The sequence below is a fragment of the Chiloscyllium plagiosum genome, unplaced genomic scaffold, assembly GCF_037043375.1.
Source record: "Chiloscyllium plagiosum isolate Xiang-an unplaced genomic scaffold, Cpla_swu_hap1 HiC_scaffold_3, whole genome shotgun sequence".
In the NCBI taxonomy this organism is placed as follows: Eukaryota; Metazoa; Chordata; class Chondrichthyes; order Orectolobiformes; family Hemiscylliidae; genus Chiloscyllium; species Chiloscyllium plagiosum.
Window position 1 is genome coordinate 99,180,586 of NW_028270141.1, and position 12,624 is coordinate 99,193,209.

Here is a 12,624-nt window from a genome sequence, read left to right on the forward strand (position 1 = left end):
TCCATGGTACTTTGTTTTCATGCTTTTTGAACCAATGCAACTTTATTTGCAATATCTGGAGTACTATCTTCATCAATCCTCTCTTTAGTTAGTTAGTTGGGCACAATTTGTCTTTTACAAATCTGTGGCGGCTGTTCTATTTAATCTGTCCTTCACAAAAAAGGAATTTGCATTGTAATTGTAATTGTCTTTATCTTTATTTTTCCACCATTGCCTTCAGCTCTTTTTTTTCTCTTGCCAGCCTCGATTCTTCCAATATTTCAAAAATCTATCTGCGTCCCCATTAAATACTTTCAGTGATCTAGCTTCCACAATTCTCTGGGGGAAAAAGCATTCTAGACGTTTATTATCGTCTGGGATCAGAAATTCCCATGCATTTCAATTTTAAATAAATGTGCCTTTCTTCTATAACTATGTCCCCTAGTTCAATGTTTTCCCATGAGGGGAACCGTCGTCTTAACACCTTGACAAGGTCCCTCAAAAATCTTATAAGTTTTAATAGATCACTACTTCTTCTAAACTCCAGTGAATAAAGGTTTAACCTGTTCAGTCGTTCTCGCTATTCACCTTATCTATGCCCCTCATGATTTTATAACCCTCAATTTGATAATAGTAGGAGGAGTATTAGCAAATAACTGTCTATATGAAGTGTGAATTACAATGGATAGTCATCCACATTCCTGCATGCTATCTGTGAGACAGAATGTCACCCCCACCATTTCCAGAATGTTCAGCTTTGCAGTCTAACTCTTTAATATTACATTAATATCCAGAGAGATGTTCCAGTTTAATCTTTTAACATCACAATGAGTTGTAGGGTGGCACTGCATCAACGGATGTCATTCTGCGATGATGGAACAGAAACATGAAATATACATGTGCCGTCTTTTACAACCTGCCAACATGTAATCTCATTTGTTGTTTTACATCCTAACATGAGTGGGGAAAAGATGGGTGAACGTTTGAACATGCAAATGTTAAGTACATATCTGAGTGAATTCTGCATGCTTGAGAACTCACTTGTGCACTTTTTCCCCAAATGTAGATTTTGAATTTCAGCCTTTCCATAATGATTTTCTTTAATCTTGAATGATGATACTTCCATGTTTATACAGTTTTAATCTGAAAATCAAAGTTCTGATTGGTATTATCTAAATAATGGGAAGACCATATTTGACTTTGGAAGGAAGTTACATTAAACACTGCAGTATCTATTCCTGCTGGTTACATAAAAACCAGAAGCAGGACTCTACTCAAATCCTTTATCATCCAAATCCTTATCAACAGTACAGATTCAATTCCTGTAATTGCCCCTTAGCCTGAACCTCAGGCTAAACCACCACCAGTAATCTCCCTCTCTCTTTCTCTAATTAGAGAGGTAGCCCTGTGGTACTTTGGATATGATGACTTTATTGTACCTTTACTCGCTTAGTACTGTCCTGGGTGTCTGCTTAGATGTGCAAAAGCTGGAAATGCTGGAAATCAAAAATACAAACAAAATACTGAAATCATTCGTTACTCAGGCAGCATTTGTGGGGAGAAACCAAGTTAACATTTCAGGGCAGTGACCTTTCACAAGAAGTGATTTTTATTCTCGAGTGTCTGGTATGGGACTTGAACCCACAGCTTTGTGACTCAAGTAAAAGTGCCTGAGCTACAGCTGTCACCAAATGAATATTGTGTAATATTGATCGGAAAGAATGTGGCTTTATTTTTCCTGTACATGTCTTATTGCAATATTTTCATGTTAACAGTAAAAGATAGTGATCTATACTGACATTGTGATTATTACAACTTGACCTACTTCTCAAGAAATTTTAAAAATATTTAAGGAAAATAATTAATGTAGAAATTTTTGTGTTAATTCTCTGTCTCCAGGGACTGTATAATTCTTTGTATGCTCCTCAAGGAGAACTTCATGTAGATCTCTAGTTTACTAGTTCACATCTGTTTAAATCTGAGAGAACGGAATAACTTCGAAATGTACAAATCCCCAAAATTACCATCAAAGTTCCATCCGATTTGATCAGTTCTTGGTTTAAAACTGAAGTTTTAATATTAAATTTTGGAACATTTCAAAACTTTGATTCACATAAAGCATCAGGGAGATATCATAGGACAGAAGGAAGATTTTCAGCCCCTGAATCTTGCTCAAAAAGGAGACTTGACAAAACATGTTGTCTTAGGCTCGTTGGTACAAATGCAAGAATGCCAAACTTCAGATGATCACGACAATTTATACAACAGGGAAAAAACGATTGATTGGATAAATGTTACCATTTAGAAAACAATACAGAGCTACCGACTCCCTATGGTTCCAGGTAATTTAAGAAAACCACAAACCTTGTGTATGTGGCTGAAAAGATGGTTTGAGGGGAAGGGTTTCAGATATGTGGAACACTGGGACCAGTTCTGGGAAAGATAGGACCTACACAAACTGGACAGATTGCACGTGGGCAGGACCGAGACTGGGGTGTCTTCTTGGTTGGGTACTTGGTAGAGTGATTGGGGAAGGTTTAAACTAGTGTGGCAGGGGGCTGGACTGGAAACCAGCGGAGTAGGACAGTACATGCAGAAAATGAGTGAGAGGTTGAAACCAAGACAAACATGACTAAGAACAAGAAAAGGCAGGGAACACTGCTGAAAAGAGCAAGGGAGGTAGCCTAAAATGCATGTGTATCAATGTAATAAGTATAATAGGCAAGTGAGATGAATTTAGAGTTTGGTTAGTACTTGGAACTATGACATAATTGCAGTTACAAAGACCTGACTGAAAGAGGGACAGGACTGGCAGCTGACAGTCCCAGGATTTTGATGTTTCAGGTGTGATGGAAGGGGATGTAAAAGGGTTAGGGGAATTGCATTATTGGTAAAGAAGTATCTCACAGCTGTACTGAGGGAGGATAGATCAGAGGACTCATATAGTGAGGCAATGTGGGTAGAACTCAGTAATAGGAAAAGTGAATTCTCAGTGCTAGGGAAATACTATAGGCCACCCAACTGCCAGCAGGAGATAGAGGAGAGAACATGTAGACAGATTTTAGAAGGGTGTAAAAATAGGATAAATAGGCAAAGTCTCTCCCCTGGGGTGGGGGAGTCCAGAACTAGAGGGCATAATTATAGGGTGAGAGGGGAAAGATATAAAAGACACCGAAGGCGCAACTTTTTCAGAAGGTGGTACGTGCATGGAATGAGCTGCCAGAGGAAGTGGTAGAGGCTGGTACATATGCAACATTTAAAAGGCATCTGGATGGGTATATGAATAGGAAGGGTTTGGAGGGATATGGGCCAAGTGTTGGCAAATAGGACTTGATTAGTTTAGGATGTCTGGTCAGCGTGGATGAGTTTGACCGAAGGATCTGTATCTGTGCTGGCTCTGTGACTCTAAATACTGGTGCAAAATATTCATTGAGGTTCTCAGCCATTTCCTGTGGTTCCACACATAGATGGCTTTGTTGGTCTTTAAGGGACCCTGTTCTCTCCCTGTTACTCTTTTGCCCTTTATAGACTTGTAAAATTTCTTTGCATTCTCCTTGTTTCTATTCTTCCCATTATTAGCTGTAGTGTTGACTTTACAGGAAGGAATTTTGAAAATCTTTACTGTTAAGGAAGGGGGAACAGCCGCATTGTTGTTTCAGAGCAATTTGTAGCATATTGCATTTGTTATGATTTGTTTGCAAGACATAATTATTCCAGTGGCAAACCTTTTTTGTACATGTTATCATGCATTATTATTTTAACGTGAGTGTTATTTGGGCACTCAGAGTTATGATTAGATTATTTACAGTGTGGAAACAGGCTCTTGAAGAGCAACCCACTCAGACCCTTTGCCCTACATTTACCCCTTCACCTAACACTATGGGCACTTTAGCATGGCCAATTCACCTAACCTGCACATTTTTGGACTGTGGAAGGAAACCGGAGCACCTGGAGGAAACCCAAGCAGACACAGGGAGAATTTGCAAACTCCGCACAGACAGCTGCCTAAGGAGGGTCTCTGGCGCTGTGAGGCAGCAGTGCTGACCACTGTGCCGCCCACCTTATCTGAAAGTTATTCTGATGGAAATAAACAGTCTTCGAGATTCAGAAGCTGTGAAGTTAAAAACTCTGTTTTGGGTCATTATATCACAGAACAGAAGGTGACCCTGTCCATCATGTAAATGACAACTCTCTGCAAGAGCAACTGGCCTTGTCCCACAGTCCCACCTTTCACCAATTCTTTTTATTTTTTTCCTCTCTCTTTATTTCTGTTCAGTTTGACTTTAACTTACCAGATTTCCTTCTCTGTGGTTTTGCATTTTTTTATTTCTCTTTCTTTTTTCCTTCCATTGGTTAAGGTGATACAATTATACTTACACCAAGATTACAGTATTTTATAAATTCTGAGTTCTAGCAGTTTGTGGTTCAGTCATAATACAACCTAAATGGTGAGGTGAATATAAATCTAATTCATTACACCTCCCACCCAATCTGCTCCTCCCTATCCGAAATGCATCACTTCCCTGTTATAGTGAATGAATGGTTTTGACCTTTCTGGATGTGTGCTGCTGGTCGGACTGGCATTTATTACCTATCCATCATCCTCTTAATTGTTGGGCTGATCTTTCAAGAACATAATGTTTGCAATTCTGCAGTCCTCCAGCGCAACCCTCAAGTCCAGGGAAGATTGAAAGATTATTATCAGTATTTTTACAGTTTCTGCTCACACTCACTTCAGTATCCTTGGATCCATCCCATCTGGTCCTGTTGCTTACCATCTTTTGAGTATTTATTACCAGCTTATCCAATACTACCACCGCAGCAACTGTAAACCCTTCTAGTGACTGGGTTTCTTCCTTTGTCGCCATTGACCTGGGCAGCATCTGTAAAGGCAGATGCAAAGTTTTCATTTAGCATCTGTGCTATCCCTCATGCCTCCATTTGTTTTTGATCCCACTCCTCTTTTACCACGTTTTATTTTACTATTTATGTGCCTGTAGAGGACTTTGAGAGTTCCTTACATGTGAGATGCCAGTCTTTCCTCATCATTCCTCTTCACTGCTTTTATTTGCTTTATCACCTCATTTCTGAACCTTCTACATTCAGTTTGGTTCTCAATTTTGTTTTGTACTTGACGCCTGTCATAAACACATTTATTCTTTAATTTAATTTCTACCTCTATCATCATTTAGTGAGCTCTCGATTTGTTTGCCCTACAATTGTGTTTTTGAGGGAATATACCTTGACTCTACCAAATCCAGCATCATCTTGAAACCAGCCCATTAATTAGCTGCTGTGTCTATTACCAACCTTTGGTTCCAGTCTGTATAGCCCAGTTCTGTTCTTGTCCCATTAAAGATGGCTGCCTGCCAGGTGGATATTTTTACTCTAGGTTGCACATTGTCCTTTGCACCATGTCCTAAACATTATGATACAATGATCACTGTATCCTCATTATCTACCCGGTCTTCCTCATTCCAAAGAATCAGATCGAGCTGTGTTTTGTTTTTAGTTGATTTGGCTACGTATTACTGTCGCAACATTGGCCCTGACCTTACCCTACATTAGTCCAATCCCAGTTGATATTAGTGTAATTAAAGTCCCCATTATAGCATTGCCTTAGTTAATATTTTCTAGAAGCTGATGTGATCATACCTATTGACATTTAATTATATCCTCTTTTAAAAAAAAATTAGTTGGATATATTCGATGTGATCTACTCTGATCCAAACTGGCAGTATCTTGAATTTCTCAAAGTCCTCAGTTACGCCTTTCTGAATGTTATATATAGCGCAGCACGGTGACTCAGTGGTTAGCACAGCTGCCTCACAGCGTCAGTGACCCGGGTTCAGTTCCTGCCTCGGGCAGCTCTCTGTGTGGAGTTTGCACATTCTCCCTGTGTCTGCGTGGGTTTCCTCCGGGTGCTCTGGTTTCCTCCCACAGTCCAAAAATGTGCAGGTTAGGTGAATTGGCCATGCTAAATTGCCCATAGTGTTGGGTGAAGGGGTAAATGTAGGGGAATGGATCTGGGTGGGTTGCTGTTCGGAGGGTCGGTGTGGACTTGTTGGGCCAAAGGGCCTGTTTCCACACTGTAAGTAACCTAAAATAACTTTCCCACAATGGTTGTCAGGCAATGGGCCTATATTTTCCATATTTTCCTCTTGTCCTTAACGTTTGCAATAGCATCTACAATTTCCATGCCTATTTCCTTTATCAGAATACTCACAATAAGTGAATGGATAGGATGATTAGTTGACTCTTTTATGCATACTTTCACTTATAAATCTGTTTAAAATATTTATTTTCTGGTACCTTGGATATTTCCACTGCCATAAAGCAGCCTCCAAGATAGGGTGAAGGAATAGTGTAGACTTGTTGGTGATTGGGAAATTAGAATAGTATTTGCCTAATCTCTGGATAACAAAATGGCCAATTTGGACAGAAAGAAGAAACTACTTCACTCGGATGATTGTGAACTTTTAAATCCTTTATCCCAAGGAGCCATGGATGCTCAGTCAGTGATCACATTCAGAGTTGAGTGCGATTTGGATGTTAAGCAATATGGAGATTGAATAGGAAAATGGAGTTAAGGTTCAGGATCAGCCATGATTTTGCAAGTTTGCAGAGCAGTTTCGAGGGGCTTTGGACCTACTACTGCTTCTGTTTCCTACACGTCGTAGTCAGAAAGGTGTCTTAATTGTTCTTATCAAACTGCTCTTGATTCTCCTTCCTCCTGTTCCTCTTACTTCCTGAGCTGCTATTGTCATATGTGTGGTGGTGCTGGCTGTGCTCTCACCATGAAAAATTCTCAGAAGCACTCTGCCGACCTGTAAGTGACATCGGTGATGGGTAAGTTGTTAGAGGTGATTCTCAAAGGTAGAATTTACATGCATTTGGAGAGACAAGGATTGATTAGGGATAGTCAACACGATTTTGTGAGAGGGAAATTGTATCTCACAAACTTGATTGAGCTTTTGACATATAAAAGTTGTTTTTTTCCTCTCTGGAGCGTGGGATGCATGGGTGACCTTATTGAAGGTTGTAAAATCATGAGGGGCATAGATAAGGTGAGTGACAAGAGTATTTTCCCTAGGATAGGGGAGTTCAAAACCAGGAGGCACATTTTTAAGGTGAAAGGAGAAAGATTTAAAAAGAACACAAGGGGCAACTTTTCTCTTTACACAGAGAGTGGTTCGTATGTGGAGTGAACAGCAAGAGAAAGAAGTGGATGCAGGTATGGTCACAATGTTTAAAAGACATTTGGATAAGTTCATGAACATAGTCATAGAGATGTACAGCATGGAAACAGACCCTTCAATCCAATCTGTCCATGCTGACCAGATATCCCAACCCAATCTAGTCCCACCTGCCAGCACCCGGCCCATATTCCTCCAAACCCTTCCTATTCATATACCCATCCAAATGCCTCTTAAATGTTGCAATTGTACCAGCTTCCATCACTTCCTCTGGCAGCTCATTCCATACCCGTACCACCCCCTATGTGAAAAAGTTGCCCCTTAGGTCTCTTTTATATCTTTCCCCCCTTACCCTAAACCTCTGCCCTCTGGTTCTGAACTCCCCGACTCCAGGGAAAAGACTTTGCCTATTTACCCTATCCATGCCCCTCATAATTTTGTAAACCACTATATGGTCACCCCTATGGGCCAAGTGCAGACAAATGAGATTAGTTTAATTTGGGAATATGGTCAGCATCAACTGGTTTGAGCATGCTGTATGTCTTCATGCTGTATGATCTTGAGTATCTTGAGGCTTCTTCAGAGTGCAGAAGCATTGTTTCAATCTGTTGATGGTCTGCGGTATCATAGTTTGTGTTGCAAACATTAATACCCTCATTACGGATGCACCAGCGCAGAAATGTCCATGCCATGTCGCAGCCTATCTATTGGTGGAAAAAAGGCCTTGTGCCTAAATATTGTCAGCTCTTGAACTGTATTTCACAGCCTTTGTTCTTAATCAAAACGAGTAATTTTTTTTTCCCAAAATTATTTCCAATTAGGGCCATTTGAAATTTCGCCTCCTGTGAACTTATCTATAACGTCTTATAATTTCCATACTGTCTTAAAATGGGATGTCATTGATCCATCTAGAAACATGCGGTTTAATGTTAAAATCAAAGATTACAGGTAAGTTTTGTTTTACTTTGTGTATATTTTAATTTAAATGATAATATTGTGCATTATAATCGAACAAAACTCTGTTTTACAGCATTTCAACCTCGACACCTTTCTTGCCATGTTTAAATATTTCAACACGCTATTGTGATCTCAGTGATGGTTTTTTACCCGACGGAGGTAAACTGGGCTATTACGCCCAAGTTAATGCAGTTACAGAAACACAGAAGTCAGACTTTGTTTCCACTAATCGGTTCACTTTTAATTTAAATGGTAAGCTGGAGTTTAAAGGAATTATTTTTGTTTTTATGTCTTTTAACAGAATGTGCAAGACTTGCAATATGTGGCTTTCTTTTGAGATAATGGCTGCTTTGTGCAGGCCTTGCAGCAAATGTGTTTTGTAAGCTCCAAATCACAGTAGTAAAATTTCACTCAATCCAGGAAGATTTGATGGCTTTGAAAACAAAATATGTTTCAATATAATGTTCTTAATTTTTGGTGGTATTTCCAAAAGCTTTCTATAAAAAGTGGTCCAATGCAGCTGATCCTCATTTTGCTCTCCTAATGTGACATGACAAAATGTGCGCCAAATGAAAATCGCTTTCCTATAAGAAAAGACATTTGTTAGATACCTCACTTGTGTTCTTTTAATATCAAAAATTATGTGAACATAAATGGCCCAAAAATCCTTTAACTCATCATAATTGGCTCATTCTTTATTATGAACAGTATTGCAATATGGGCAGCACACCTGTGTGGAGTTTGCACATTCTCCCTGTGTCTGTATGGGTTTCCGCCGGGTGCTTCGGTTTCCTCCCATAGTCTAAAGACGTGCAGGTTAAGTTGAACTGGCTGTGCTAAATTGCACCTTTATTGTCCAGTGATGTGCAGGCTATGGAAGGGTTAGCCATGGGCGATGTGGGGGTTATGGGGATAAGGTAGTGTGGTGGGCTGGGGGACCCTCCCCGACCTCACATGAACGGCCCATCTTCTCATCTCTGAGTTAGGGAGGCAACAAGAGGAAGCTCGAAGGATAGAAGAGGCTTCAGAACAAAAGTGTTGGAGAACAAAGCCGTGAGAGGGAGAGGGAGGGAGGGAAGCAGCAAGACAGGGAGTAGGAATGGAAGTTCTCCCACATTACCCTGAGGAACTCCTGCTGTGGTGTCCTAGAACAGAAATGATTGACCTTCAGCAACCACAGTCATGTTCCTTTTGTGCTAGATATGACTCCAGCCAGCAGAAAATAATACTTACTGTTTACTATTTATTAAATATTTGTCAAGGGAGTTGTAGTATGTTAAAAATTGTAATTTTGATGTCTTATATAGCCTCTATAGGTCCTCCTGATGTAAAGCTTAAAGCTGATAACACTGATATAATAGCGGAAGTATATTTTATGCTTGCTAATTCCACTAAGAAAAGGAATGCAAAGATTTTGAACCAGTTATCATATAATATTTACTGGCATTCTGAAACCTCGAAGCTGGTAAGATTTCAATATTTTCAAGTTTGTTTCTCTACTATTGCTACACAAAATAAGGTTTTCTTTTGGGGGAAAAAAGTTCTTCTGTTTTTTGAATAGGTTATATGTATTAGTAAAACATCCAGTTAGGGAAGACAACCTGCTGACCTCCCTGAGTACATCAATGTGGTTGACTTAAGGGCCTTTTAAATTGACCTCGTGAGCAGCTTGAAGAATAGCATAAATTCTATTTGAAGTGCTTCTGTAAATGTTGAACTTAGCAGAAATCTTCAGGGTATGTTTTAAAAACTTGTAGAATTGTCGAAGCTAATATTAAGTACTGACAACCTTTCTTAGATAAGCTAGTTTAGAAATCACATAGCTGTATACTATTTTGCTCTTTTGCTGTGCTGTATGTTTACATAATGGAATTCTTTTCATTTGACACAGAAATTTCTGTCAATAAAATAAATTATTTCTTTATATATATATATTTTCCCATTAACGTCATCACTGCCTCACTTCATCAGTGCAAATTATAGAGTATAGTGACCCAAGTCTAGTGTTGTATGCTAGATTAAATGCCCACAGGGTCATCAATTGAAATATTATCATGTAAGCTGTGAAATCAAATTCTTTAATACATGGACAGAATTTTAACGACTGCAAAATTGGTGTAAAGTCCCAATTGTTCTCCAATGTTCGACATGTTTCTGCAACCATACATATGACAGTTGAAGTTTATTTTTGAAATCACTGAAGTTGCCATCAGAAGTGTCTGAAGATGGCTGCCCAAAGTAGGAAAAAGCAGACACAGAGATGATCCACTCAGAAGCCTGACTCGGTCAAGGTTTCAATGTTGTCACAGAGCCATGACATTCATGATGTGGATTCAAGTTCCACATAATCTGAGGTGGCAATTCAGTGCACTGCTGAGGGAGTGCAGTCCTTCTGCTGAAATATTAAACCCAACTTCACGTTTTATGTGGATGTAAAAGATCACATAGCTGCATTTGAGGAAAAGTAGAGTAGTTTTCCCATTCTCCGTTCAACACCTAAGCCATCAAATAGCATCACTAAAACATTATGTCCAGCTATTGCTGTTCGTGGAATCTTGCTGTGTGAAAAATAGGCAGTTATTATCGATCATAGGGCGGCACAGTGGCTCAGTGGTTAGCACTGCCGACTCTCGGAGCCAGAGACCTGGGTTCAATTCCCTGCCTCGGGCAACTGTCGATGGGGAGTTTGCACATTCTCCCCAACTCTGTAGATTTCCTCCGGGTGATCCAGTTTCCTCCCACAGTCCAAAGATATGCAGGTTAGGTGAATTGGCCATGCTAAATTGTCTATAGTGTTAGGTGGATTAGTCAGTGGTAAATGTAGGGGGGTGGTTGCTCTTCGGAGGGTCGGTGTGGACGTGTTGGGCCGAAGGGCCCTGTTCCCACACTGTAGGGAATCTAATCTAATCTAATCTTCTAAAATGACTGGGTTCAAACTTAACTATATTCCTCTACTGGCCTGATTATCAATGATATACACAGATAGTGCGTTTGCGTTCTGATTCTGTATCTTTCTCTCTCGCGCTCTCCACTCGCGCGCTCTCCACTCGCGCTCTCCACTCGCACTCTCCACTCGCTCTCTCCACTCGCTCTCTCCACTCGCTCTCTCCACTCGCTCTCTCCACTCGCTCTCTCCACTCGCTCTCTCCACTCGCTCTCTCCACTCGCTCTCTCCACTCGCTCTCTCCACTCGCTCTCTCCACTCGCTCTCTCCACTCGCTCTCTCCACTCGCTCTCTCCACTCGCTCTCTCCACTCGCTCTCTCTCTCTCTCCACCTCTCTCTCCACTCTCTCTCTCTCTCTCTCTCTCTCTCTCCACTCTCTCTCACTCTCTCACTCCACTCTCACACTCTCTCTCTCACTCTCTCTCTCTCCACTCCACTCACACTCCTCCCACTCACACTCCTCACACTCACTCCACTCTCACTCACCCCACACACTCCCACTCTCACTCACCACTCTCTCACTCCTCCACTCTCTCTCTCTCTCCACTCTCTCTCTCTCCCACTCACTCACTCTCACACTCACTCTCTCACTCCACTCTCACTCACACCACTCTCTCTCTCTCCACCACACTCTCACTCTCCACTCTCTTCTCTCTCACCACTCTCACTCTCCACTCTCTCATCTCACTCCACTCTCTCTCTCTCCACTCTCTCTCTCTCCTCCACTCTCTCTCTCTCTCTCCACACTCTCTCACTCTCTCTCCACTCACTCACTCTCTCTCCACTCTCTCTCTCTCTCCACTCTCTCTCTCTCTCTCACTCACTCTCTCTCTCTCCACTCTCTCTCTCTCCACTCCTCTCTCTCTCCACTCCTCTCACTTCTCTCTCCACTCTCTCTCTCTCTCCACTCTCACTCTCTTCCACTCTCTCTCTCTCTCCACTCTCTCTCTCTCACTCTCTCTCTCTCTCCACTCTCTCTCTCCACTCTCTCTCTCTCCACTCTCTCTCTCTCTCCACTCTCTCTCTCTCTCTCACTCTCTCTCTCTCTCCACTCTCTCTCTCTCCACTCTCTCTCTCTCCTCCCACTCTCTCTCTCTCTCTCCACTCTCTCTCTCTCCACTCTCTCTCTCTCTCCACTCTCTCTCTCTCCACTCTCTCCTCTCTCACTCTCTCTCTCTTCTCCACTCTCTCTCTCCTCCACTCTCTCTCTCTCTCCACTCTCTCTCTCTCTCCACTCTCTCTCTCTCTCCACTCTCTCTCTCTCTCCACTCTCTCTCTCTCTCTCTCTCTCTCTCTCCACTCTCTCTCTCTCCACTCTCTCTCTCTCTCTCCACTCTCTCTCTCTCTCCACTCCTCTCTCACTCTCTCTCTCTCTCTCTCCACTCTCTCTCTCTCTCCACTCTCTCTCTCTCTCCACTCTCTCTCTCTCTCTCCACTCTCTCTCTCTCTCCACTCTCTCTCCACTCTCTCTCTCTCTCTCTCCACTCTCTCTCTCTCCACTCTCTCTCTCTCTTCTCTCTCCACTCTCTCTCTCTCTCCACTCTCTC

At 41.5% G+C, this 12,624-nt stretch overlaps 1 protein-coding gene across 3 annotated transcripts in view; it reads left to right on the forward strand.

Moving 5' to 3' along the window:
- Positions 1-12,624, forward strand: part of LOC122539984 (uncharacterized) — a 36,189-nt gene that overhangs the window by 8,370 nt on the left and 15,195 nt on the right. For all 3 annotated transcript variants that reach the window (XM_087981808.1, XM_087981804.1, XM_087981812.1), the window contains 3 exons: positions 7,997-8,123; positions 8,206-8,384; positions 9,440-9,597. In XM_087981808.1, the coding sequence (XP_087837934.1) occupies positions 7,997-8,123; positions 8,206-8,384; positions 9,440-9,597 (464 nt within the window). The remainder of the gene's footprint in view (positions 1-7,996; positions 8,124-8,205; positions 8,385-9,439; positions 9,598-12,624) is intronic.